This window comes from Loxodonta africana, chromosome 25 (assembly GCF_030014295.1).
Source record: "Loxodonta africana isolate mLoxAfr1 chromosome 25, mLoxAfr1.hap2, whole genome shotgun sequence".
Taxonomy (NCBI): domain Eukaryota; kingdom Metazoa; phylum Chordata; class Mammalia; order Proboscidea; family Elephantidae; genus Loxodonta; species Loxodonta africana.
In genome coordinates, this window is record NC_087366.1 from 47,303,364 (window position 1) to 47,328,380 (window position 25,017).

General features: G+C 42.7%; 1 protein-coding gene across 1 annotated transcript in view; it reads left to right on the forward strand.

Moving 5' to 3' along the window:
• The window catches only part of KIF26B (kinesin family member 26B), a 567,584-nt gene that overhangs the window by 484,199 nt on the left and 58,368 nt on the right, over nt 1–25,017 (forward strand). The window contains exon 10 of the mRNA XM_003410922.4: nt 5,744–5,903. Coding sequence (XP_003410970.1) covers nt 5,744–5,903 — 160 coding nt within the window. The remainder of the gene's footprint in view (nt 1–5,743; nt 5,904–25,017) is intronic.

A 25,017-nucleotide genomic window follows, 5' to 3' on the forward strand; every position in this document is an offset into this window, starting at 1 on the left:
TAGCTCTACCCTCCAACATTTTTACCAGTTCTGACACCAGCTGTCCCTCCCACAGCACTCTCTACTTCTCTGCTGGGTTCAGTAATTCGTTACAATGACCACACAGAACTCACAAACCATATTCACAGTTACAGGGTTTATTAGGGAAGTAACAGGTTACAACTCGGGATCAGGAAGCATGTAGGCAAAGTTTCCCTTCACAGTGCAGGACAGCTCTTCAGCTCCTCTTGACCATGCAGAGCTCCTCTTGGCCTTCTAAGGACAGGCTCCTCTCTTAGGCCTCAGCCCTCAGCCTGGCCTCTGCCCTGCTCAGGCAAGTGTGACAAAGCTCTTTTAGTTCTGCTGATAAGTACTTGCAGGCATCCCACTCTACCAGCAAACCTCCTGCCCAAAGGTGCTCAGCTCTCTCTCTCCATGAGTCTGCATACCCACTATAGCTGCCTCACTCACTGGGCCAGGAAGCTCACTGCAACCATCTTGCACTCGTTTCCTGGTTCTTCTGCTGCCATTTCTCTGCCACTGGATTCTGCCATGCTTACCACTGCTTCTCACCATCTCTGATGTTACAGCATTGTCTGCTAAGTCTAGGAGGTTCTCAGCACAGGACCCCATGTCCAAAGATGTACTCCATTCCTGGCTCTTCTTTTTCTTGCTGGTAGTGAGGTTCCTTCTTTTGCTTTTGGGATGTGTTCATTTTAAGCCTAGAAGGATGGCAAAACCGACCAATCCCCTTGTTAGGGTTCCATAAACCTTATTTGCATGGCCCTGCCCCCTTCAAGGGTGTCATGCACCGTATTTGCATTGTTAGCAAGCTGCCCAATCCCTTTGACGGGCCACAAGTACCTCATTTACGTAGTCCTACATAATCATTGCGTGGGAGTCACAAAGACTATGGCAAGAAGCATCTTATTAAGTAATTCTCTGCAGCACACCACACATTACATTATCATTCTTTTTGTTTTTAACAGTCAATGATCTCTTAAACAGATTTAAATAATAAGAAAAAAATCTTATGTATTTACCCATGTAGTTACCATTTCCAGAGTTCTTCATTTTTTTCTATATCCTTTATGCATCTGCTTGTGATTAATTCTTTCAGCTTTTGTATGCCTGAAGAAGTCTTTATGTCACTTTGGTTTTAGAATGATACTTTCGTGGGTGTCAAGTTCTAGAATGACAACTTTCAGTGCTTAAAAAATGTTTCTCCACCATTTTCACAGTTGCATTAACTCCAACAAGAAATCTGTTGTCATTCTTATTTTTGTTCCTTTCTATGTAACATGTCTTTCTTTCTTTGCCTGTTTTTTTTTAAGATTTTTCTTTTCATCACTGCTTTGAGCAGTTTGATTTTTTTGTGTTTCTTGTATTTGGGTTCATTGAGCTTCTTAGATCTGTGGGTTTATAGCTTTCATCAAATTTGGGTAAGTTTTGGCCATTATGTCTTCAAATGTTTTTCTGTTCCACCCTGTCACTGTCCTCCTTCACATGTTAGGCCACTTGACATTGTCCTACAGCTCTTTTCTTTTTGTTTTTTAATTTTCTCTTTATGTGTCTGTTTGGATAGTTTCTGTTACTATGTCTTCAAATTCACTGATCTTTTATTTTGCAATGTCTAATTTGGCATTAATCTCATTCAGTGTATTTTTTATGACTGTGGTTCCCATCTCTAGCGGTTTAATTTATATATACATTTCATGTCTCTACTTTTTGAATGTTTGAAATAAAGTTATGATAGCTGTGTTAATGTCCTTCTCTGTAAATTCTAACATCTATGTCATCTCTGGGTTGGCTTCAATTTTCTCTTCATTGTTGGTCTCACTGTCCTGCTTCTTTGCTTGTCTGATTATTTTTTAATAATGTTTTATTGTGTTTGCAGTGAAAGTTTACACAGCAAATTAGGTTCTCATTGGACAATTTCTATACAGATTGTTCAGTGACATTAGTTACATTTTCATACTTTGTCAACATTCTTTTTAATTGCATTCTGGTTTTTCCATTTCTGCTATTCTAGTTTCCCTGCCCCCTTATCTTCTCATCTTTGCTTTAGAGTTATTGTTGACCTTTTGGTCTCACGTAGACCCAAAACCCGGTGCCCTCGAGTCTCATACGGTCTCATATAGATGGTTTTTTTTTAATGGAGTACTGTACTCACGAGTAATATCCTTTATTTTATGTGTCAATCTGTTATTTAGTTAAAAAGTGACCTCACGGTAGTTTTAATTCAAGGTTTAAAGAGTATCTCAGGGTGATAGTCTCGGATAGTCCTGTAGTCTCAACTGATCCAGTAAGTCTGGATTTTTTAAGAATTTGAATTCTGTTCTGCACTTTTCTGCCATTCTGTCAGGGTCCATCTATTGTGGCCCTAATCAGAACAGTCAGGAGTGGTAGCCAGTACCATCTAGTTCTTCTGGTCTCGGGGTAGATGAGGCTGTGGCTTGTGTAGGCTATTAGCCCTGTAGACTAGTTTCACCTCTGAAACTTCGGTTTTCTTCTTTCTCTTTTGCTCCTAATGGGTAGACATGGCCACTTGCAAGCATTTCAAACCCCAGGTGCTACTCACCTCACTAGGATACAGAATGTGAACTTGTGAAGTATACTCTGCCAGTTGACTGAGTTGTCCCATGAGACTAAGGTCCTAAGCCTTCAAACCCATAAAACCAATCTCACAAGTTGTTTGGTTATGTCTGAGAAGTATCTGTAACTGTGTCCTCTCTGAATATGTATGTGCACACACACATACCTGTACATATACCTACATATAGATACTTCTATCTATGCACATGTATGTATACATCTGTACCTACCCATACACATACATGCCTATATACCTACATAGGTGACCATGTACTCATTTTCTGGTTATTTTTGGTGTTGCTGCCAAATTATATATGTCATATTCTTTAGCACAAACATCCTTTTCTCTTGTGTGCTTCTTAGTAGTATCATTTACTTTGGTCAAACGATGCTCATTACACTGGTATTTGGTGCTGCTTTTTCCATCACCAAAAATAACAAGTTTTTTTATGATCTCTAGAGAGCTCATAGATTCCCCTTACCCTCCCACCCATTTCTGGTAACCACCAATGAACATTGATCTCTGTATATGTATCTATTCTTATAAAAGTGGGATTACATAATATTTGCCTTTACGTGATTGACTTTTTTCACTTAGCATTATGTCCTCCAGATCCATCCATGTTATAATATGTTTTGTGGGCTCATCATTGTTCTTTATGGTTGAGTAGTGTTCCATTGTATGCACATACTGTATTTTGCTTATCCATTCATCCATTAAAGGGCACTTAGGCTGTTTCCATATTTTTGCTCTTGTGAATAATGCTGCAATGAATATAGGTATGCATATGTCTGTCCGTGTCTCTTTTATTAGATCTATCTAGGAGTAGAATTGCTGGATCATAAGGTATTTCTTTTTCTAATTTTTTGAGGAAGTGCCATGCCATTTTCCATAGTGGTTGTAACATTTTATAGTCCCACTGGCAATGGATAGGGTTTCCAATCTCCCCACATCCACACCAACATTTGTTATCTTTTTTTTTAAATCAGTGCCATTTTAGCCGGGGTGTGATGGTATCTCATCATGGTTTTGATTTACATCTTTCTAATGGCTAATGATCGTGAGCATGTTTTCATGTGTTTCTTGGCCACTTGAATGTCCTCTTTGGTGAAGTGTCTGTTCATGTCCTTTGCCCATTTTTAAATTGGATTATCTTTTTGTTGTTGAGTTGTTGACGTTTTCTATATATTTTAGAGATTAGACTATTATCAGATATGTTGTTTCCAAAGATTTTTTTGCCAGTCTGTAGGTTGTCTTTTCACTCTTTTGATAAAGTGTTTTGATGAGCATGAGTATTTAATTTTTATGAAGTCCCAATTATCTGATTTGTCTTCCACTATTTGTGCATCTGTAGTTAGGTTTGTTAAACTGCTTTTAAAATAGGTCCCATAGTTTTCTCCCAGGAACTTTTTAGCTTTGGGTGCATGTCTGATTATTTTGATCAGATACCAGACATTGAAATTTACCTTGTTGGTGCTGACTATTTTTGTATTCCTATAAATATTCTTGAGCTTTGTTTTGAGATGCAGTTAAGTTACTTGAAAACACTTTGAATCTTTCTAGTCTTGCTTTTAAGATTTGATAGGTGGGACCAAGCCAGTGCTCAGTCTAAGTCTAAATAAGCCTAAGACTTATTTTTTCCCAATACTGAAGCAAGACCCTTCACTGTACTCTACCCAGCGCCCCAAGAATCTTGAGGTTTTCCAGTCTGGCTAGTGGAAACAAGCACTTTTCCTGATCTTGTTTGAGTGTTGCATATTATTACCACTAAATTTTTTAAGTGATTACTTCTCCAGCCTTGAGTTGTTTACTCACATACATGTGCTGATCAGTACTCAGCTGAACACCTGAAGACAGCCTGCTGCAGATTTCCAGATCTCTGTCCTGTGAACTGTTGCTGCCTTGATTTCCCTAGACTTACAGCTCTAACACCACAATTCAGGGAGTTCCACCTGTGGGCTCCATCTCTCTGAGCCACAGGCTGGAAACTCTCTCAAGGCAGTAAACTGGGACAATTAAAGTGGTCACCTGGCTTGCTTCACAACTCTCAGGGATCACTGTCCATTGTTGCCTGATGTTTAGTGTATGGCAAGCTATTATTTCATAGATTTCGTTCCTTTTTTGATTGTTTCGGGTAATAGGGTCAGTCTGGTCCTTGTTATTTCAGCTAGGCCAGAAGCAGACATCTTATGGGCAAGTTTCTGAACTTCTATTTCCTCATCTGTAATACAAAGACACAGTATTTAGCTCATGATTTTGCCAGGAGAATTGAATGAGACTAACGTTTGAGTTGGAAACCCTGGTGGCATAGTGGCTAAGTGCTGTGGCTGCTAACCAAAGGGTCAGGCATTTGAATCTGCCAGGCGCTCCTTGAAAACTCTACAGGATGGTTCTACTCTGTCCTATAGGGTCGCTATGAGTCAGAATTGACTCGATAGCACTGGTACTGGGTTAATGTTTGAGTGGAAACCCTGGTGGCGTAGTGGTTAAGTGCTATGGCTGCTAACCAAAAGGTCAGCAGTTCGAATCCGCCAGGCAATCCTTGGAAACTCTATGGGGCAGTTCTACTCTGTCCTATAGGGTTGCTATGAGTCGGAATCAACTTGACAGCAGTGGGTAATGGTAATGTTTGAGTGCCGCCTGGCACTTGGGAGGTAATCAGGAAATGTTTGGGTCTTTCCCTATCACTGCACCTGGTTGGTACTTCCTCCTGAATTTACCCTGGGTTATCAGCTTGATTCCTGGCTGAGCTATAGGTCAGGCTCTCTAAAGATGATCAGTCAAAGCAGATAATCACTCATGAGCCACTGAGGCTTTAACTTGAGCAATTTCAGGATTCTGTTATCCCAAGGACATTTAGGGAACAAACCTTATCCTCCTTGAATTAGACATTTACCTTCCTTGGAATTGTACTCAATTCAAACTACAGGAATTATTCATTTATTTATAGTATGAATGTCAGTAGTTTTTTAGAAGGTGGTAAATAGGTTACCAATGCTATTTGTAACCCGAACATGATTTTGTTGGTGTTTCCTACTAGGTTATGAACTTCATCCTTTTACTACCCCTTTTCTGTTTCCCTCAGATTTCCCAAGGAGTTACATGGAGAAAAGATGAGTACTTGCCAGAACTTAACCACTTTTCTCTTGTCTTCTTTCCCCGTGGTAGTGTCTGGAGGCCGCAGCCGCCTGCATCTCATTGACCTTGGCAGCTGTGTGAAAGCTCTTAGCAAGAATCGGGAAGGGGGCTCAGGTCTGTGCCTCTCACTGTCCGCTCTGGGCAACGTCATCCTGGCGCTCGTCAATGGCAGCAAACACATCCCATACAAGTAAGTGACTACGCAAAGAATGGGATGTGGGGTAAGTGTGATGCCAGGGCTGGGTGTGGGACTCTTGGCCAAGTGACATCTGTGGAGAGGTGCATCCACAGAGCGACAGTCTAGACCACATTGCTCATGCTGTGCCAGCAACCAGACTTAGCTAACAATTGTGTAATGCATGATCTTCCAAGGTAAAAGATAGGGAAATGCTTAAATCTACCCCAGTCCTTGCTTTCTGGAAACCCTGGTGGTGTAGTGGTTAAGAGCTACAGCTGCTTAACCAAAAGGTTGGCAGTTTGAATCCACCAGGAGCTGCTTGGAAACTCTATGGGTCAGTTCTATTCTGTCCTGTAGGATTGCTATGAGTCAGAATCGACTCGATGGCAATGTGCTTGTGCTGGTCCTAACTTTAGGCTACTCAGGTCAGAAAAGAGACTTTAGGAAGAAATAGGAAATTATTTCTGTTGAGGTCAGTCTCCAATCAAAATTGCCGTTGTTGAGTTATTGTCACCATTGTTTGGATGTATGTGTTTCATAGTAGTGAAAGCAATGGGCAGAAAACTGGCTTCCCCCTGTCCTTAAGAGTAGGGTTGCCAGATTTAGCCAATAAAAACACAGGACACCCAGTGAAATTTGAATTTTAGATAAAAAATATCATGGATTGAATTGTGTCCCTCAAAAACATCTGTCAACTTGGCTAGGTCATGATTCCCAGTATTGTATGATTGTTTACCATTTTCTCATCTGATGTGATTTCCCTATGTGTTGTAAATCCTATCACTATGATGTAATGAGATGGATTGATGGCAGCTATATTAATGAGATCTACGAGATTAGATAGTATCTTAAGCCAATCTCTTTTGAGATATAAAAGAGAGAAGTGAGCAGAGAGGCGGGGGGACCTCATACCACCAAAAACGGAGCACTGGGAGCAGAGAGCATCCTTTGGACCTGGGGTTCCTGAGCAGAGAAGCTCCTAGTGCAGGGGAAGATTGATGATGAGGACCTTCCTCCAGAGCCGACAGAGAGAGAAAACCTTCCCCTGGAGCTAACGCACAGAATTTGGATTTCTAGCCAACTAGATTGTGAGAAAATAAATTTCTCTTTGTTAAAGGCATCCACTTACGGTATTTCTGTTATAGCAGCACTAGATAATTAAGACAAACAACAAATAATTTTTTAGCATAAGAACGTCCCCAATACTGCATAGGACATATGAGTGTCCTGTATTTTATCTGACAACCTGACTTAGGGAGTTTTGAAGCTTGGAAGTTTGGGAATTACCACCCAAACCCTGGTGGAGTAGTGGTTAAGGGCTACCACTGCTAACAAAAAGGTCGGCAGTTCAAATCCGCCAGGTGCTCCTTGGAAACTATACCGGGCAGTTCTACTCTGTCCTATAGGGTCGCTATGAGTCGGAATCGACTTGAAGGCATTGGGTTTGGTTTTTTGGTATCCCATGCAAATGTTTATCCTACTTCCAGGATCCTTCCCGTCTTGGCATTACTGCTCCAAGATGATGAAATTACAGCGGCTCCTATGTCTGGTGTAGCCACAGACATGACTTATCATCTGTGTCCACGAATGACCCAGCCCTGGAGCCACCTCTTGCCACCATCACCCCAACTTATCTTTGCCAATGGACAGTGTGGCAGTGGGAGAGGGTGTGTTCCACTGGCTGTCCAGGCCCCTGTCAAGGCCCAGCTGTGCCACTTACTAGCTTTATGAACCACCACTCATAAAATGGGGATTATACCTATATATTTATCTACATCTAGGACTATTATAAGACTCAGAATGATATAATGTAAGTTTTTTTTCAGGGCTCGGAACTGGTTCATTCCAGTTTGAACCCCTGCTGAGAATTTGCATTTCCACTGCAGATATACTGAATCCCAGTCTACAGTTTAACAACCTCCCCAGGTGATTCTTATGTATAACTTTCTGGAAACTTGTTAGAAATGCACATTCTCAGCATGGAACTTGTTAGAAAGGCAAATTCTCTGCATGGGTTTGAACTGGGTTTTTTTGTAGAATGTAGAACACTATGGCTGGTAATCAGTAATGATAATCTAGTTGAGCCTATTCCCTCATTTATTTACATGGAAATAATACCTACCTTACAAGGTTGCCATAAGCATTAAGCAAATATACATGGCATCATTTCTTAATGTGTGAAATCCTATAAAATATAAGTTACTATTATGTAGGAGGAAAAAGGTAAGTCAGGCAGTTCTGTACAAACTAAGATTCAGGATAAGTCCTTGAGTTCTCCTTCCCCCTGCCCTAAGTTGATGCCAGGCTCCCAAAAGACACTATGATTTTAGTCTCCACCAGGTGGACCATTACTAGACTGACTTCAGGAGCTTAAATGGTGATTATTATTCTGTCTCAATTCCTGAAATTAGGAATCCAAGTTGGATAAACCCAGAAATGGTTGTTCAAGCCCCTGTGGTAACTCTTTTCTATAAGAAAAAAAATTTCAAGTTGAATGTTTATAATTTTATTCGGTGTCATTTTTGCAGTTGAATATAGTCAACTTGTGATTACAAGGAAACCCTGATGGCATAGTGTTAAGTGCTACGGCTGCTAACCAAAAGGTTGGCAGTTCGAATCCACCAGGGGCTCCTTGGAAACTCTGTGGGGCAGTTCTACTCTGTCCAGTAGGGTCACTATAAGTCGGAATTGACTCCACGGCAACGGGTTTTTTGGTTTTGTGATTACAAAGAAAAAAAGGTCTACAGTGGTACTGTAGGGTTGGAGACCTTAGAAAGAGTTATTGGCCCTGCTTTGGATTTCCTGTCCATAAAAAGAGAACCTTATCTATTAATGTGATAACTTATTAAATGATATGTAGATACAATTCAAATACCACCTTATTATGAGATTATTTCACTTAGTATCTCTCACATTGTTTCTGTGCTTAGACATGCTTTTATAATTTCCATAAATATTTGTTGAACTGATGATGGGAAGGATTGATGAGTGTAAACATATAAAATTATTTTTACTTTAGATAGAGTAACTTCCTTTTGGCTACAGTTGGGTTTAATTATAAACAAATAGAGCAACATTAATTAAAACATTAAGAATGACCTTGATTAATAGTTCAGGGTGTCCTGTTAAATTAAGCACAAGTACCAGCACCAGTGAGCCTGAACGACCGGCCATCTGCCCCTTGGAAGGGCTAATAGGGTGTGAAACCTCCTATTTCAGGGTTCTCTAGAGAAGCAAAACCAGTAAGAGATATGTGTGTGTGTTGTTAGCTGCCATGCAATTGGCCCCTGGCTCATGGCAACCCCATGCACAAGGGAAGAGTACACTGCCAGGTTGTCTTGCGCCATCCCCATGACGGGTTGTGGATCAGGTCATCGTGATCCTTAGGGTTTCTATCAGCTGATTTTCAGAAGTGGGTCACCATGCTTTCCGTTGTAGCTGAAACTTATCAGAATCATAGCAACATGCAGGCCTCCACTGACAGCTGGGCGGTGAGTGTGCATAAGGTATGTTAGCTGAAAATCAAACCCAGGTCCCCCACAGGAAGGCAGGCACCACTGCCTGCACCCCCTCCTCAATCTCTCCTAGAGAGAGATTTTTTTTTAATAATTTTTATTGTGCTTTAAGTGAAAGTTTACAAATCAAGTCAGTCTCTCACATAAAAACTTATATACACCTTGCTACATACTCCCAGTTACTCTCCCCGCAATGAGACAGCCCGCTCCCCCTTTCCACTCTGAGAGAGATTTTGAGGAATGGGCTCGTGTGATTGTGGAGGCTGACAAGTGCAAATTCGTAGGTCAGGAAACAGCCTGGGGATTGCAACAGTCTTGGGTCCAAAATCGGCAGGTCAGGCAGTGGGAGAGAGAGGAATTCTGGCATAATGTCTATAATCTAGAGGCAGAATCCTCCCTGGGGAAAACTCCAGTTTTGCTCTTAACGTCTTCAATTGATTGGATGAGGCCCACCTGCATTTTGAGGATACTCTGTTTTATTAAGACCAACTGATTTAAATGCTAATCACATGTAAATACTTCATGACAGCATCTAGACTAGTGTTTGACCAAACAACTGGATGCCATAGCCTAACCACATGGACACATAAAATTAAACGTCACACCTGCACTTGCTGTTCTCTGCAGACATCTGTCTGCTTCAGTTCCGGGAGTCATCTTCCTTCCATTCTGGCACCAATGGAGTGATGATTGAAGTTTTTCTAGGTCTTAGGTAGGCAGAAGGAGCCATGGTACTATAGTGGTTAAGTGCTCGACTGCTTACTGAAAGGTCAGTGGTTTGAACCCCCCAGGCGTTCTGCAAGAGAAAGTTGTGGCAGTCTGCTTCCTTAAAGATTTACAGCCTTGGAAACCCTATGGGTCAGTTCTGTGCTGTCCTATAAGGTCTCTATGAGTTGGAGTCAACTTGATGGCAACTGGTTTGGTTTCGTTTGGTTTTGTAGGTAGGCACAGAGTTAACATAAATGCTGTGTCAGCATGAGATATGCTTGTGAATTCATTCCCAACCATCATGATCTCAACCTAACTGAGCCGTTGGATCCTTGGGGAAACAGCCGTCCATCAGCTGCCGTGCCCCTGCCTGACATTCCTTATCGAGATCCTGGTGCCAGGAAACATGGTGACCTGACAGTCCAGCCCTTTCTGTCCTCCCCAGAATGTTTATTTGCCACGGCATTTGTGCAGCCCAGTTGTGTCATCCCCCAGTCCTTCATGCCCATCATTGCGTATAAACTTTCTAAGACCCTTGCTGTAGTATCTTCTCAGATTCTGAACTTCTACATACATTCAGTATTTGGTATCTGCAGTTTAACATCTGCAAAGCCATGCATTGACTAGAGACTAGCAGGAAGATAAGGCAAAAATTGACTCAAATGGTCCAGCCAGTTGGTGGAAGGAGCAACATTGCATCCCCTTTCACAGCTTCACAGACCTTGGCTGTTCTGATACCAATCCACTCCCCCATCCTCTTCAAGCCCCTCATGTGTTAGCTGCCTGTGCTCTGCACAGCAGGGGTGTCCTTGCACAGGCAGGATGGCCCTGATTCCCTTATCAATTCAGTCCTCCCTCTAAAGCCACATTAGGCAGCATTTTGTTAGCATACTAAACACCTTTCACAGTGTCAACCCTTGTTTTTGCTTCTGCCCTGGCAGCCCCCTCTTCTTCCTGCTCACTTATAGGAAAGAACAAAACAAAAAGAGCAGAAAATCAAACATCATATTCTCCACTCTCTCCCTCCCTTCCAAAACACACAAAAACTATTACCTCTTCATTTGTCACCCCGGACTACTCCGTGTTTGGAATCTGCATTACTTGAGTTTGCTTCTGGGAAGTTAACTGGAATGTGCAGAGAGGGGATGTAGCTGATCATTTCTCTTCATCATTGGGCGGGACTATTTGTCATGTGAGCAAGTAGGAAAGCGAGTTTGGATTCATTACCCATCCCAGGTGCTCCCACGGGCACCCTGGATGTGTCCTGAATGGTTCTGACTTTGCAGATGCTATTGCCTTCACAGATGACAGACGCAGCCATGGGACGGGTTCCCAGCCTCAGCCATTACACGGCACAGGCTTGCTGGCCGACCCAAGTGCCATAAATCAGACCTAAATGTTGACACCATTCAGAAGAGCATGTAGGGACGGCAGGGAGACCACCAGAGAGACCACCAAGGGCTTCAACCCCCTTGTCAATGTTGCACTGACAGGCTGCACAGATTACTCTCCAACTTTGGGAACTGTCTGCAGAAAGCTGTCAGAGTCCTGAACATTTTCACAGTGCATTTGCAAATCTTCCATTGCTCATTACAGTCGTTTGCTAACCCTCACCACTTCTTGGGCGCCAGGGTAATGGAGTCTTCTCATCTGATAAATAAGAAAGAATAGGAAGCGGCGTTGAAATGAATTCACATGCTCAAAACCAGAGTTCCAGACAGACAGCACTGGGACTGGCTCCCAGAGGAGCCGCCACAAGAGATGTCAGTGTGAGCTTAGCTTTGGCTTAAGTGCTGTTAGATCCCAGCTGGACTAAAGGACTGCAGTCCTAGAAACTCAGAAGTTGTAATCACAACCCAGTTTCTCAAAAGAGAATGTTTGGTCCCTTTTAGGTATCCTGTTCTTAGGAGTTCAAACCCTCTGGAGGCACACTCTTCAGGCAGTCACACTCCAAGCCCTGAGGCATTCACTTTCGTTTGTAACTGCTACTCCTTTTGATCATATGATTGGTTTGCTTGTTTGCCAACAGGATGCTTAAGTTCTGGCTGCCATGAGTCCCTGAGTGGTACAAACAATTCATGTGCTCAGCTGCTAACTGTAAGGTTGGAGGTTCCGGTCTACCCAGAGGTGCCTCAGAAGACAGGCCTGGCAATTTGCTTCCCAAAAATTAGCCATTGAAAACTCTATGAAGCACAGTTCTACTCTGACACACATGGGGTTGCCATGGGTCAGGTTGGACACGACAGCAACCGGCTTTGACTGCCGCGTAACAAGAGGTCATGGGATATCATTCCCGTGATGCTCTCATACTGTGTCTGTCTGAGCTTGTCCTCATCAACTTGAAAAATGGCTCTTCGTGATGATGCCATGACGTAAATGGTGCCTTATGCCACTCTTCTACAGGTTTGGTCTGTGGTTCGGACCAAGATCTAATCCTAGTTTGTTCAAACCAGTCACTGATGTGCTCTGAGGCTCAGGCAGCTGTGCTGACTTCATCGTGCTCTCCCCCCACCTCCCCACCATGGTAAAATAGCTGTGAGAAAACTGGGGAGCCCGAGACAGCCTGTTATCATCAGTGAGCTTCAGACTGCAAGCAAACACCACGTGCAGGTCCCTTTAGAGAATCCTCTGTCCCAAAGAAGTCATCAGGTCGCCCACCACCAGCATCTACAACAGGAGCACCAGTGAGGAGTGAAGAGTGAAGGTCAATGCTAAGAACTTGGCGGCTTCGGAGCACAGCGATCTTTAAAACCAGCAGGCAGTACTAGAAAGGCAAACCCAAGTCAGTTATTTGTGAGGAAGCGACATCTTATAAATAGAGGCAGCTTTTTAAAAGTGTTAACACCTCCTTTCATCCAAGACGGGGTGTGGGGCTAGGGACCTGGTGGCAGCACCTGCAGCAGCAGGCCTAAAAAGCCTAAGGACCCTTCAGGACCTGCGTCTCCAAAGTGCAGACACTCGTCTGCTTTGCCTTGGGAAGTGGTTTCTCCTGGAATATAGGGTCGCAATGAGTCGCAGTCTACTCCACGACACCAGGCTTTGTTTTGGTATCCATTTAAAATATTGGGTTAAAAACCCAGTTACTGTCAGGTTGATGCTGACCCCTGGTACCGCCATGTGTGTCGCAGCAGAACTGTGCATCACAGGACTTTCAGTGACTGATTTTTTGGAAAGTGATCACCAGGCCTTTCTTCTGAAGTGCCTCTGAGTGTACTTGAACCTCCAGCCTCTCTGATAGCAGCCAAGTACGTTAACAGTTTGTACCCCCAGGTATTGGTTTAGTCTCTGCTTTCTCAGAAAGGGAAAACCTGCTCAAGTCTGGAAAGCTGGAGAAAGGAGCCAAGATGGATATTAGCTAAACTTTCAGCTCCCCTGGTGAAGACCGGAGGTTCACACAGCAGATAAAAGGATTGTTCCTCTGGACTTGAATTATATTATTTACATTTAAATTGAAATTAAATAGATATTTGCCAGGAAAAAGTGCAAAAGGAATATCAGTTCTCCAGATTTACCTAAGATAGCGTATAATAGGGAGAAGCCCTGTGTAAAAATCTTCAAGTGTGTGTGTGTGGTGTGTATGTGCGAGTGGGAGAAAGAGATACACACATTTAGTATCCTTTAAATGTACATTAATGCTGCAGTATCTCCTCTGAATTTACAGGGAGAACATCAATTTAGAACTATTTGCACAAACTCCAGATACCAGTGTATAGCATTCCCTGTTCAGAAATAAAATAACTAAAGTCTCAGGTTGCCAGGCAACTGCGGCAAGGATAATTCTTGTTAATGCTGCTTCAAAAATACTCATTTTTATACATTTTAATGACTGTTAGGATGCAGAGAAAGTGAGTTCAGAAAATCACCAGGACATATAACTCCCTTTTTTTTTTTTTATGAGCTTTTGCATTCCTCACTGCCTTTCATTCTTGCCTCCTAGCTCTGTTTGTTTCCCCGGCCACCCCAGCCAGTGGTATCTCGTATTTAATTACAGAAATGTCCAGGGACTGCTAGTATTTTCTTAAGAGTTGAGGCAGCAATGGCCAGTAAATTAACTCTGCTAGGCAGAGCGCACAAGTCAGTCAGTGAGAGATGACACCATCTGGGAATCAGTTGAGAGTCCCATGCCCTGGGTTCAAACATTGCTTGTCCTGCCACTGAGATGACACGTAAACTTCAGCACATCACCCTTCTTGTTCTTGAGAGGACTGCCTTCTGCCTGCCCTCAGAGCCTCACTGAATTGGGAACAGAGTATTAGGCCCCCAACTTAAGTCATCATCTCTTGGAATTAAAGCCTCACTTGTGTTATTCTTTGTCCACCACGGCTAGTCCCTGTTGGATAGTGGGCTGTACTGGTATGAGGACTGGGTACACATTAGGAGACTTCTTCATTTCCCTCTTGACTTTCCAAAAGGTTTTCTTCCTTTATGTTCCATTTCCAGAGTTACTTATCACACTCTCTTCTCTTTAGATTCTGAACAAACTGACAGATATAAGGGTAATATTGGGAATTAGAAACTCCTTTATCTGTCTGGTCGATGGAGCTCTGGTGGCACAGTGGTTAAGAGCTCAGCTGCTAAGAGGCTGGCAGTTGGAATCCACCCAGCTGCTCCTTGGAAACCTTATGGGGCAGTTCTACTCTGTCCTATAAATGTCCTATAGGGTTGCTTTAAGTCAGAATCAACTCGACGGCAATGAGTTTGGTTTATGCGTTTAATTCTGGAGCCCCCAGGTAGTGTCAGTGGTTAATATGCTCGGCTGCTAACCAAAAGGTTAAAGGTTTGAGTCCACCCAGAAGCACCTCAGAAGAACGGCCTGGTGAGCCACTTCCGAAAAATCAACCGTCGAGAACCCTATGGAACACAGTTCTATTCTGACACTCATGGGGTTGCCATGAGTCTAAGTGACTTGACGGCAGCTGATTTTTATCCGTTTAATCCTAGCAGGGTAGAAGGAGGTCTCATTCTGCTCTCCACCTCCTGAAACATAGACCCGGGTATGGACAGGGTCAGGTCAGCAGGGCAGTCACTTACACAGAGAGCCACATCGCTCAAGTGGAGGGGAAAAGGTGTGTGGCCTTCAGGAAGGCAAGGAGAGAGACTGAGGGAGACAGACAGACAGACAATAAGACAGAGAGAAGCTGGGCTGTACATTCCCAGAGTACCAGCCTCACCAGGCAGACCTTTCCTGTGGGAAGAAGTAAATAAAGGTAGAGAAAGAACGCTGGGAACTTTTCTTTAAATCTTTCCAAGGTGATAGAGGCTCCTATTTTATGGGCTTATAGGAACATAGGGAGGAGGAGAAAATAATTCCCAATACTTCTTTTCAGATATTTTGGCTACATTCCAGGTAGTTAGCATGGTGCATAAACGGACTCCAAATAAGGATTATTTCATGATGCGAACCTAATAATAGTTCATAGTCACTGTTCTCTTACTATGTATCAGGAACTTTTCTGAATGTTTAATGGGTATTAAATTCTGACAACTACCTTATGACCGTTACGAACCATTGCCGTCGTAAGAACTATTATGCTAATATCCATTTTACAGATGGGTAAACTGAGACACATTGGACAAGTTTATAGAGCTGGTGGGTAACAGAGCTACTGCACTGCCTCCCAGTGTATTAACCACCACCTAACACAGGAGCCCTGGTGGCGCAGGGCTTAAGTACCCGGCTGCCAACCAAAAAGGCTGGCAGTTGGAATCCACCAGCCATTCCTTGGAAACCCTATGGGGCAGTTCTACTCTGTCCTATAGGTTCACTATGAGTCTAATCGACTCAACAGCAATGCGTTTGGTTTTGGTAACACTGTAGCTGGAATGTTGTTGGCACTCAATCGGTTTTTTATTAAAGAATAAATGAGATAAGACAGCGAATCAAATGTATCTGCAAGGCTAGTTATGCATACTTGACATATGTAAGTGAAGGCATAAATCCAGCCCTTGGGACCAACTGTGGCCAGCTTGTAAGGTCAGGCCCAGACTCCTGGTCTCATCTTTTCTGACTGCTAAACTGGAGCCAACTGCCTCGTACTTGTGCTGGAGAGGAAAGTGAATAGGATAATGTAAAGAAGGGAAAGAAATCTCCCTTTCAGAACCTAAATCATTCATCAGGCCTGAATCAGAAATACCAAGTAAGAATCTTAAAATTAATGAGACACTCCTGGTTTAGAACTTGTGTGAAGGGCCTGAGATAGAAGATTAAAAAAGAGGGTCTCAGGAGCTGCCTCATTAAATGGGTCTTAGTGGAGCCCAGCAGTCTGAGTTCCATATTCTGGGCATCACCAGGGCATGGTCTCAGCCTCCCAGTGCCGTCGAGTCGATTCCGACTCATAGCGATCCTATATGATCTCAACCTATTTCATGAGTATTTTGGAGTTTTTTTGTCTTTTAACTTTTATAATCTTTCTTCTGTAAAAGCCTGAAAGTTCATGGAGCCATTTCACATGCCCCATTAATGGGAAAAACTGCAGGATTCTGGGAAACTCTCCGGCTGAGGAACCCACAGGGGGACCTGGTAAACCTGGGCAGGCTCCAGAATGAGAGGTGTGACCATTTCCCACACTGGTAAATGAGGTGCTTAGCACAGTCTGGTGATAAGACAGAGTTCACCTCACTCTCCCCCTTCAGCGGCTTCTATCAGGTGCACTGAGGCATTTCTGAGTGAAGAGATTGCTGTCAGAATAGGAGGGGTTATCACTCAGCCTACGTTGGGAAGCTTTACTGAGTACAAGAAACGTAACGGAGGGACAGGCAAGAGGTGAGAGTGATGGCAGCGCTGTCAGAGCTGAAGATAATGAGCTTTCTCAAACATCTGGCTAATAATAGAAGCTTTAGAGATTTCCACAATTGGCAGATAAAATAGTAAACCTATCAACTGGAATTTGTGAAATTTCTTCAGACTGGTCTCCCAAAGAAGCCTGTGTAGTCAAAAGTCTGTGGCTCCTAAAAGAGACGGATCGCAATGTGGGTGGATGAAACTGCTGCTGAGCTGAAACCGGGGAGATGTAGTTCTAGCACCTACATCACTGCTGACCTCAGGACGCTCAGACTCTTCTGGCCTTTTAATGCCTCTATCAGCTATTTTTTTTTTTTTTATCAGCTAAGTCAGAATAATCGTTCTTACTTCTCCACGCAGACACATATGTATGTAACATTGTGGAAAAGTCAGTGGTAACCCCTTCAAAGACATGTGTTTTACAGGCAGAAATAAAACTGTTTTAACATGTTTCAAAACTGTATGACTCAGATTAATCTGATGTTCTCATATCTTTTCATTTGTTCCTTGACTTAAAAATATACACCTCTTTAAGGAGCCCTGGTGGCACAGGAGTTAAAGTGATCGACTGCTAACCAAAAGACCAGCGGTTGGAAACCACCAGCTGCTCCTCGGGAGAAAGATATGGCAGCCTGCTTCCACAGAGATTTACAGCCCCAGAAACCCTGTGGGGTCATTACGAGTCAGCATGGACTCGATGACAGAGGGTTTTTGGCCAAGTAGATTATAACCAGTTGTTACAGCATTGGCTCTAACTCGTGGTGACCACATGTGTGTCAGAGCAGAACCGTGCTCCGTAGGGTGGTGACCACATGTGTGTCAGAGCAGAACCGTGCTCCGTAGGTTCAATGGCTTCTTCTTTGGAAGCAGATGACCACGTCTTTCTTCTGGGTGCCTCTGGGTGGACTTGAACCTCCACCCTTTCAGTTAGCAGCCGAGCACATTAACCGATTGTACCACCGAGGGACTCAGTAGATTATAACTATATTTTATTAAAATGGAACCTACTTTTATTTATTCAACAAGTCTGTGTGCCTAATGTATGGAGACACTGCCTGATGCAGACATTTAATTTAAGAGAATTTATCTCTAAGTACACAAAGAGAAGTTAAGAGCTTAAGGAGGCAGGTGATTCCACCCACCACTTCATTCAGTGGGTCCATGTGCCCAAGAGTGAGCCTGAGTTTGGGGTCACATGCTGCTGTACCCTCAATTGTATCTGGGTATCCCACTGACCCGGGTGTGATTCAAAATTTAAAGATCTATATTTTTCATATAACATGGCCTTTAAATGCAAGCCAGATACCTCTTCTGGTACTCAGCCAAAGAGACAGTGCATGTGTTCCAATGCTGAAATAAAACTTGCCTGTGTTGGATGTCGGAAACCCTGGTGGTGTAGTGGTTAAGTGCTATGGCTGTTAACCAAGAGTTCGGCAATTTGAATCCACCAGGCCCTCCTTGGAAACTCTATGGGGCAGTTCTATTCTGTCCGATAGGGTCGCTGTGAGTTGGAACCGACTTGAGGGCAGTGAGTTTGAGTTTTTTGAGTTTGTGTTGGATGTAGAGAGGGAACGGTTTTCTTCCAAAGAGATTTTCAAGGCTGACCTTGATGCCAATAACTTCACCTTACACTAAATCCCAACCGCCACATAAGATTTAACTCTATTGTTCATAGAGCTCAGTGCTGTTCTAATCAGTAAAGTGGATTCTGCCCCAGAGGAACTGGTTGGGAGTTTAAGGGACTGATTCAGTTATAAGTCCAATTGAGGTTACCAAACATGTACAGGAAATGATTTGAGAAATATATAACAGAATATAAGTTCTTTTGTTCATTTTCTCAGTCACTTATTCAAAAGTATTTATTGTACTCCTACAGTCTATGCAGCACTGAACTGGGCACTGGGGATATGACAGAAAATAACACATAATCTCCACTCTTGGGCAATTTACAGTCTAGTGTGGATACAGACATTGCTCAACTAAGTATAACACCTGATAATATGTGAACACCGATGCTAAACTTCCACTGAGGAAAGAAGGGCCAGGTGAGGGCAGGGGAGTCAGGACGGTTGTTGGAAAGGCTGCCTGGCAGAAGTGATTCTGAAGCTCTCTCCTCCTCTAGGCTCACTCATTCTCCATTCTCACCCGTCTGTATTTTCCAAAGCTTCCCGTAGTCCAACCCTTTGACGCCTGAGCTATTCACAGCTGTCCTGTCATTCTCTGCAGTGATGTAGGTATTATCTGACACAAATCATGATAAACTACTGAACCGAATGCAAGACTCCGAGTCCACAGCTAATCTTTATCATTAATGATAACTAATCATATCACAAGTCCTCTCGCTACTAGAAGAAAACAGCAAAAGGAGGAGGGCTTTGGGCTGGTCCAGGGCCAGTGTACAGACAGCCCGAGATGCCCTTGGGCACCACAGGGCTCCTGATTACTCAAGGATAGCTTGATTTAGGCACGATTAGGCATTAGAAGGGATTGAGCATACAAATGAGTTGGGGCTTAATTCATTAAAAAACTGTCTTGAATGTTAATGGCACTTCAATCAGAGTATCCAACCATAAATTCTCACCTATTTCACAACTGGTTCAGGCCCAATTGAGCATTAATAGATTTTTTTTTGGTCCGTGCAAATGAGGCAATAATTCATTTTGTGTGTAATTCAACGATTTCCAAATAGTTAAATTCGTGGAGCAGTTAAGTTGTACCAAATTGTCTAATGTACCTAGTAATTCTTTAAAACAACTGAATTTCGTTTCGATACAATAAAGAGAAGAAATGGAGATGGTTACAGTGAATTCATTATTAGTTTGGGAAATAGTATGTATACTTTAAGAGGCTTTATGATATTCAGACTTTAGGGCGACAACCACAATTACTATTTATCTTTCTTCTTACCACCCTTTCTTATTCTACTCCCTACCAGTGCGACCACTGGTAGAATTCTCACTTGCCACGTGAGAGACCCAAGTTCTATTCTCGCCCAATGCACCTCGTGCACGTCTCCCACCCATCTGTCAGTGGAGGTTTGCCTGTGGTTATGGTGCTGAACAGGTTTCACTGGAACTTCCAGATAAGATGAACTAGGAGGAAAGGCCTGGCAATCTACTTCCAAAAATCAGCCAGTGACAACCCTGTGGATCACACCAGTTCGCTCTGTAACCCATCGTTTAGTTCTGTTGTACGTGGAGTTGCCACGAGTCAAAGCTGGCTTGGTAACAGCTAACAACAGTCAGTGAGATCAATAAAAAATAATTTGGACTTTTAGGTTTGGGGGTAAAAGGAGAACGTTTCAGGAAGATACTGTTCAAGGTCTCTGGTTTATATGTATGGCGTGCCAGTTTTCCCAGAGGATAAATGTGTCTCTCTCTAAAACACTATGTCAGTTCTTCCCTTCGGACCACTTATTGAGGCTTAATTTTGTCCACGAGATCTTGCCAGCCTGGCCTCAAACACACCACATAGCTCGGAGCCCAGAATTCCAGACAGAGGTTGAATTTCAGTGGTTGTTTGTATTGAGGGTATTTTACAGAGTTTCCTGAACAAAATTCACTGCTCCCTTCCCTCAGGGCAGATGCCATTTCCTCTGTTTCCTTCTGAAGATTCTTTCTGGTGAAGGTTGAGAATATTTTAGTTTCATTCTTCTCTCATCTTCCTTCCACACAGCTGCCAGAATGCCACTCCTAAAACTCATGTCTCATGTCACCCCTTCTTTAAAGCGTCAGTGACTTACTGTGGACTACAGAATAAACCCCAAACCCTTTCATGGCCTGTAACACTCTTCATAACTGGCCACACCCACCATTTCAGCCTCATCCTTTGCCGAATCCTGTGTTCTGATCACACAGGCTGTGTACAATCTCCCGAGCGTTCCTGGCCTCCTCCTACTCCCATGCTTTGTAGATGCTATTTTTTTTGTTTGTTTGCTGTTAGTTGCCTTCCAGCCACCTCCAATTCCTGGCAACGTTAAGTATATCAGACCAAAATGTTGCCCCGTCCTGCGCCATTTTCTTGATCATTAGTATGTTTGAATGCATTGGTTGGTTGGTTTGAGTCTTTTCTGCTTATCATGACCTTTTTCATTCATTCAGTGAATAGTAATTGAGTGCATACTATTTTCCAATACTCTCCTGGACCTCCTTTTCCATTTAGTGTGTTTCTGCCTTTTTTTTTTTTTAAATATATTTTAATTGTGCAATGTGTCATATATACAGATGTGGAAATACATCTGCACAGTTTATAGAATAACAAATCAAAATACGTGTGTGCCCACCACCCAGGTTAGGATATAGAATGTTTCAGTGATATAGGAGGCCTTGGGCACTCTCCCATGATCGTCTCGCCATCTGCCTCTTCCCAGAGGTGACCCTGATGCTGAAGTTGATGTTACCCATCCCTTTGTTTGTCTTACAGTTTTACAACCAAAGTATGCCTCCCTGAAAGATTGTTTAGTTTTGTCTGGTTTTCATTTCTACATAAATAGAATTGTACTCTGTTCTCAGCCCTCTGTACCTTGCTTCTTTCAAACATTATTTCATTTTTGGGATTCATCCATGTTGATATACATGTTGTTGTTGTTAGGTGCTGTCGAGTCAGTTTTGACTCACAGTAACCCCATGTGACAGAGTAGAACTGCACCCATAGGGTCCTCCAGGCTGTAATCTTTACGGGAGCAGATGACCAGGTCATTTCCGTGGAGCTGCTCGGTGGGCTCTAACTGCCATCTGCTGTTGCGTCACCAAGGCTCCTTGTTGAGGTGCACAGCTGTAGTTTATTCATGTTCATTGCTGTATGATATTCCATTCTAGGAGGACAGCACCAAGGATTTGTTCTGATGATGGATTTATAGATTTCTAGAAATTGATTGTTGAATTTTATCTAACAATTTTATGTACCTAGTGAGATGATCACATGGTTTTTCTCCTTTAATCTTTTAATATGGTAAACTGCACTGATCAATTTCCTAATACTAAAAAACCTTGCGTTTCTTCCTGCTTATTCATTGATACTTATCTCAAATATTATCACCTCTTTGAAGCCTTCTCTGACCTCCTTTCCCCTCCCCAATTCTTGGCTCCATTAAAGTTGATCTCATCTTCTAACTGCATATGACACTCGGTAAGTATTTTATTATAAGCACTTACATTACATTTTGGAGCCCTAGTGGTGTAGTGGTTAAGAGCTTGGCTGCTAACCAAAAGGTCAGCAGTTCAAGTTCACCAGCCATTCCTTAGAAATCCTATGGGGCAGTCAGAATCTACTCAATAGCAATGGTTTTTTGTTTTTTTTTTTATGTTGCATTTTAATTATTTATTGACTTTTGTATCATTTGAACTCACTAAGGTAATGATGCAGAGTCCATTTCTTCAGGTTGCTTGTTCCCCTTGTCTTTAATAACAGATACAAGTCAGACGCTTGCCTTCAGCTTTTTGGTGGCCTGCCTCACTCACTACCTGGAGTATGCCTTTGGGTTATCATACTTGCTTGGTGATCACCAGAGCCCCCTTCTAAACTAGTATTAAATGTTTACTTTTGTAATAACATCAGCTGTTTAGCATGTGTGGAGAGGCATTGAAGCTATAACTACTTTCCAAATTGGATCTATAGCAAAAATACATCACTGTCCCAAGCTATTTGACAAACGTATCAAACACTTATGATATAGGCAGCATTAGAACGGATGCAGGAAGCTTACAGACCAGCAGGACAGATGAGACCAGAACACAAATTAGAATATAAGGCAGAATGTGGTTGAAAGCCACATTTTAAGGTACATTCAAGGAAGAAGCAAGAGGCCCAAGTAAGTCATCTGTGAATATGTCTTCCGTGGCAATAATAACTAGAACATACAGATAGAGATTTTTCTTTACTACTACCAATTGCCATTGAGTTGATACTGACTCCTGGCGACCCCCTGTGTGTCAGAATAAAACTGCACTCCACAGGGCTTTCAGTGGCTGTTTTTTTTCAGAAGTACATCAATCACCAGGCCTTTCTTTCAGCATACCTCTGGGTAGACACAAATTAACTACTGTTATTTACTACTACAAATCTCTACATATTTAGAGTCTGGGAGAAGCAAATATGTCCTAGAGTTCACCCAAGATGTTTCATTACTCAAACTATTTCTTTGTAATAATCATTTATTGCATGGCTTTGAAGTAGATGCCCTAAGGATATACTTGTAGTTCTAGGAGTGCATTAGAACTCTAAGAAAAGGCTGGTCTTGTGACTAGGTAATGCTCTGGATTTGGGAAAGACAGTCCATAATTTAATAATAATGTACATTTTTGAGCTACATCTAGAAGATGGAAACCCTGGTGGAGTAGTAGTTAAGTGCTATAGCTGCTAACCAAAAGGTTGGCAGTTCGAATCCACCAGGCGCTCCTTGGAAACTCTGTGGGGCAGTTCTACTCTGTCCTATAGGGTCGCTATGAGTGGGAATCGACTCGACGGCACTGGGTTTGGTTTGGTTTGGGTTATCTAGAAGATGGTATGCCCTGGTGCTGGGAAGAAGGGTCAGGGGCTGTGTGGATTGGGTTTCCTCAGCTCTTTGATTAACTTTTGCAAGACTGTTTCAGATAAGTGAGAATGGAGCCTCTCTTGTCCAAAGCCCAGAGGCATGATGAGTTGGGCTACCTGGGTAGCCCCGCAGGCCCTTCCCCTTCTGGTTAATTCGACCTTGACCCGGTCTAGGGACATGGACAAATCCAGAATCCAGAGCCCTCCCATGGCCTCCGTCATGACTGAAGTCTAAATAAGCAGACTTCCCTGCTTGGTTCCTTGCTGGAATAATGAAACCCATCTTGGCCACTGCCTGACAATTTCCTTTGGAAAAAGAGAATTGCTACCTTTAAAAACCATACAATTTGACCTTTCCAGAAGCCAACCTTACCAAAGACATTCCCTTGAACCGATAATTTATAAATGAAAAGAGCCAAGGGATTATTACTGTAAACATCTTTCGGATGGAGTCAGAATTGCCCTTTCAGCACTAATTCCTCTGTTTAAGGACCTGTTTAAGGACCCATTTCACACAGTCTTGGAATCATGGGTGTTGTGAAAGAGTAGTAAGTGTAATAAAGTGACCACTTTTTGAGTGTTTATATGTGCAAGCCCAGTCTGTACAATGGAAATATTCTCTTTTAATCTTCACATCAACCCTACGAGGTACATGCTATTTTTACTTTCATTTTATAGAAGAAGAAACTGAGCCACAGCACGATTGAGTAAATTGCCCGCCATCGTCTGTACAGTAACTGGTAAGCTAGAATTGAACTCAGGTAGTCAGGCTCCAGAGCCCTTTTAATAACCATCCACTAGGATATGGTGTGGTGAAAAGCATACAGAATCAGACAAGGAAGACCTGGGTCCAAGCCCCAGCCCCTCAGTTGCCACCTGTGTGACTCGAGGATGCTCAGGCTTCAGCTATAAAACACAGAGTAGATTGCAGGTTCGTCATAAGGATTAAATGAAATAATTCATGTGAAAATAATTGGTACACAGTGAAATGCTTGGAGAATGATGGTGACAATGATAATATCTCTCACATCACTTCCAGAACTTTCCACATGCCTTCGATAGTCCAGTATAGACCCTGACTCATAAGGAGCTCAGACTTGAATTTGATTGTGGCCTCGCAACTCAGTTGCTTAGAATATGGTACCAGTGAATCCATGCTTGTGAGCCAGAACTTTGGCCTCTTAATTCTTGGGTTCTCATGACCATAACCTACATCCTCTGATATAATGAGAATATATTTTATGTGTACACTATCCAGAGGTAGCCAGGCTTTTTTCTCAGGCCATCCCTATGTTAAACTGCTTCGTTCAGGAACAAAAAGTAGAACTCAATGAGTACAAACCTATCAGAGATGTAGGTGAGAAAGATCTCAGTGTGCCATAGCCTAGTCCAGACAGGGCTGGGTGTAACGTGCAGAGAACGCCACATGTGTTACCTGTGTATCCAGTCCCATGGTCCACAATAAGAAAGGGGCTACTGGTGCATTTCAAGCTATTCCCTAACATCTGAAGTGAATATAGCAGAATCCCATCATACCAAACCTTCTCACTTTATAGATTTGAGTAGAAAATGAGTCAAGCCTGAGCATAAG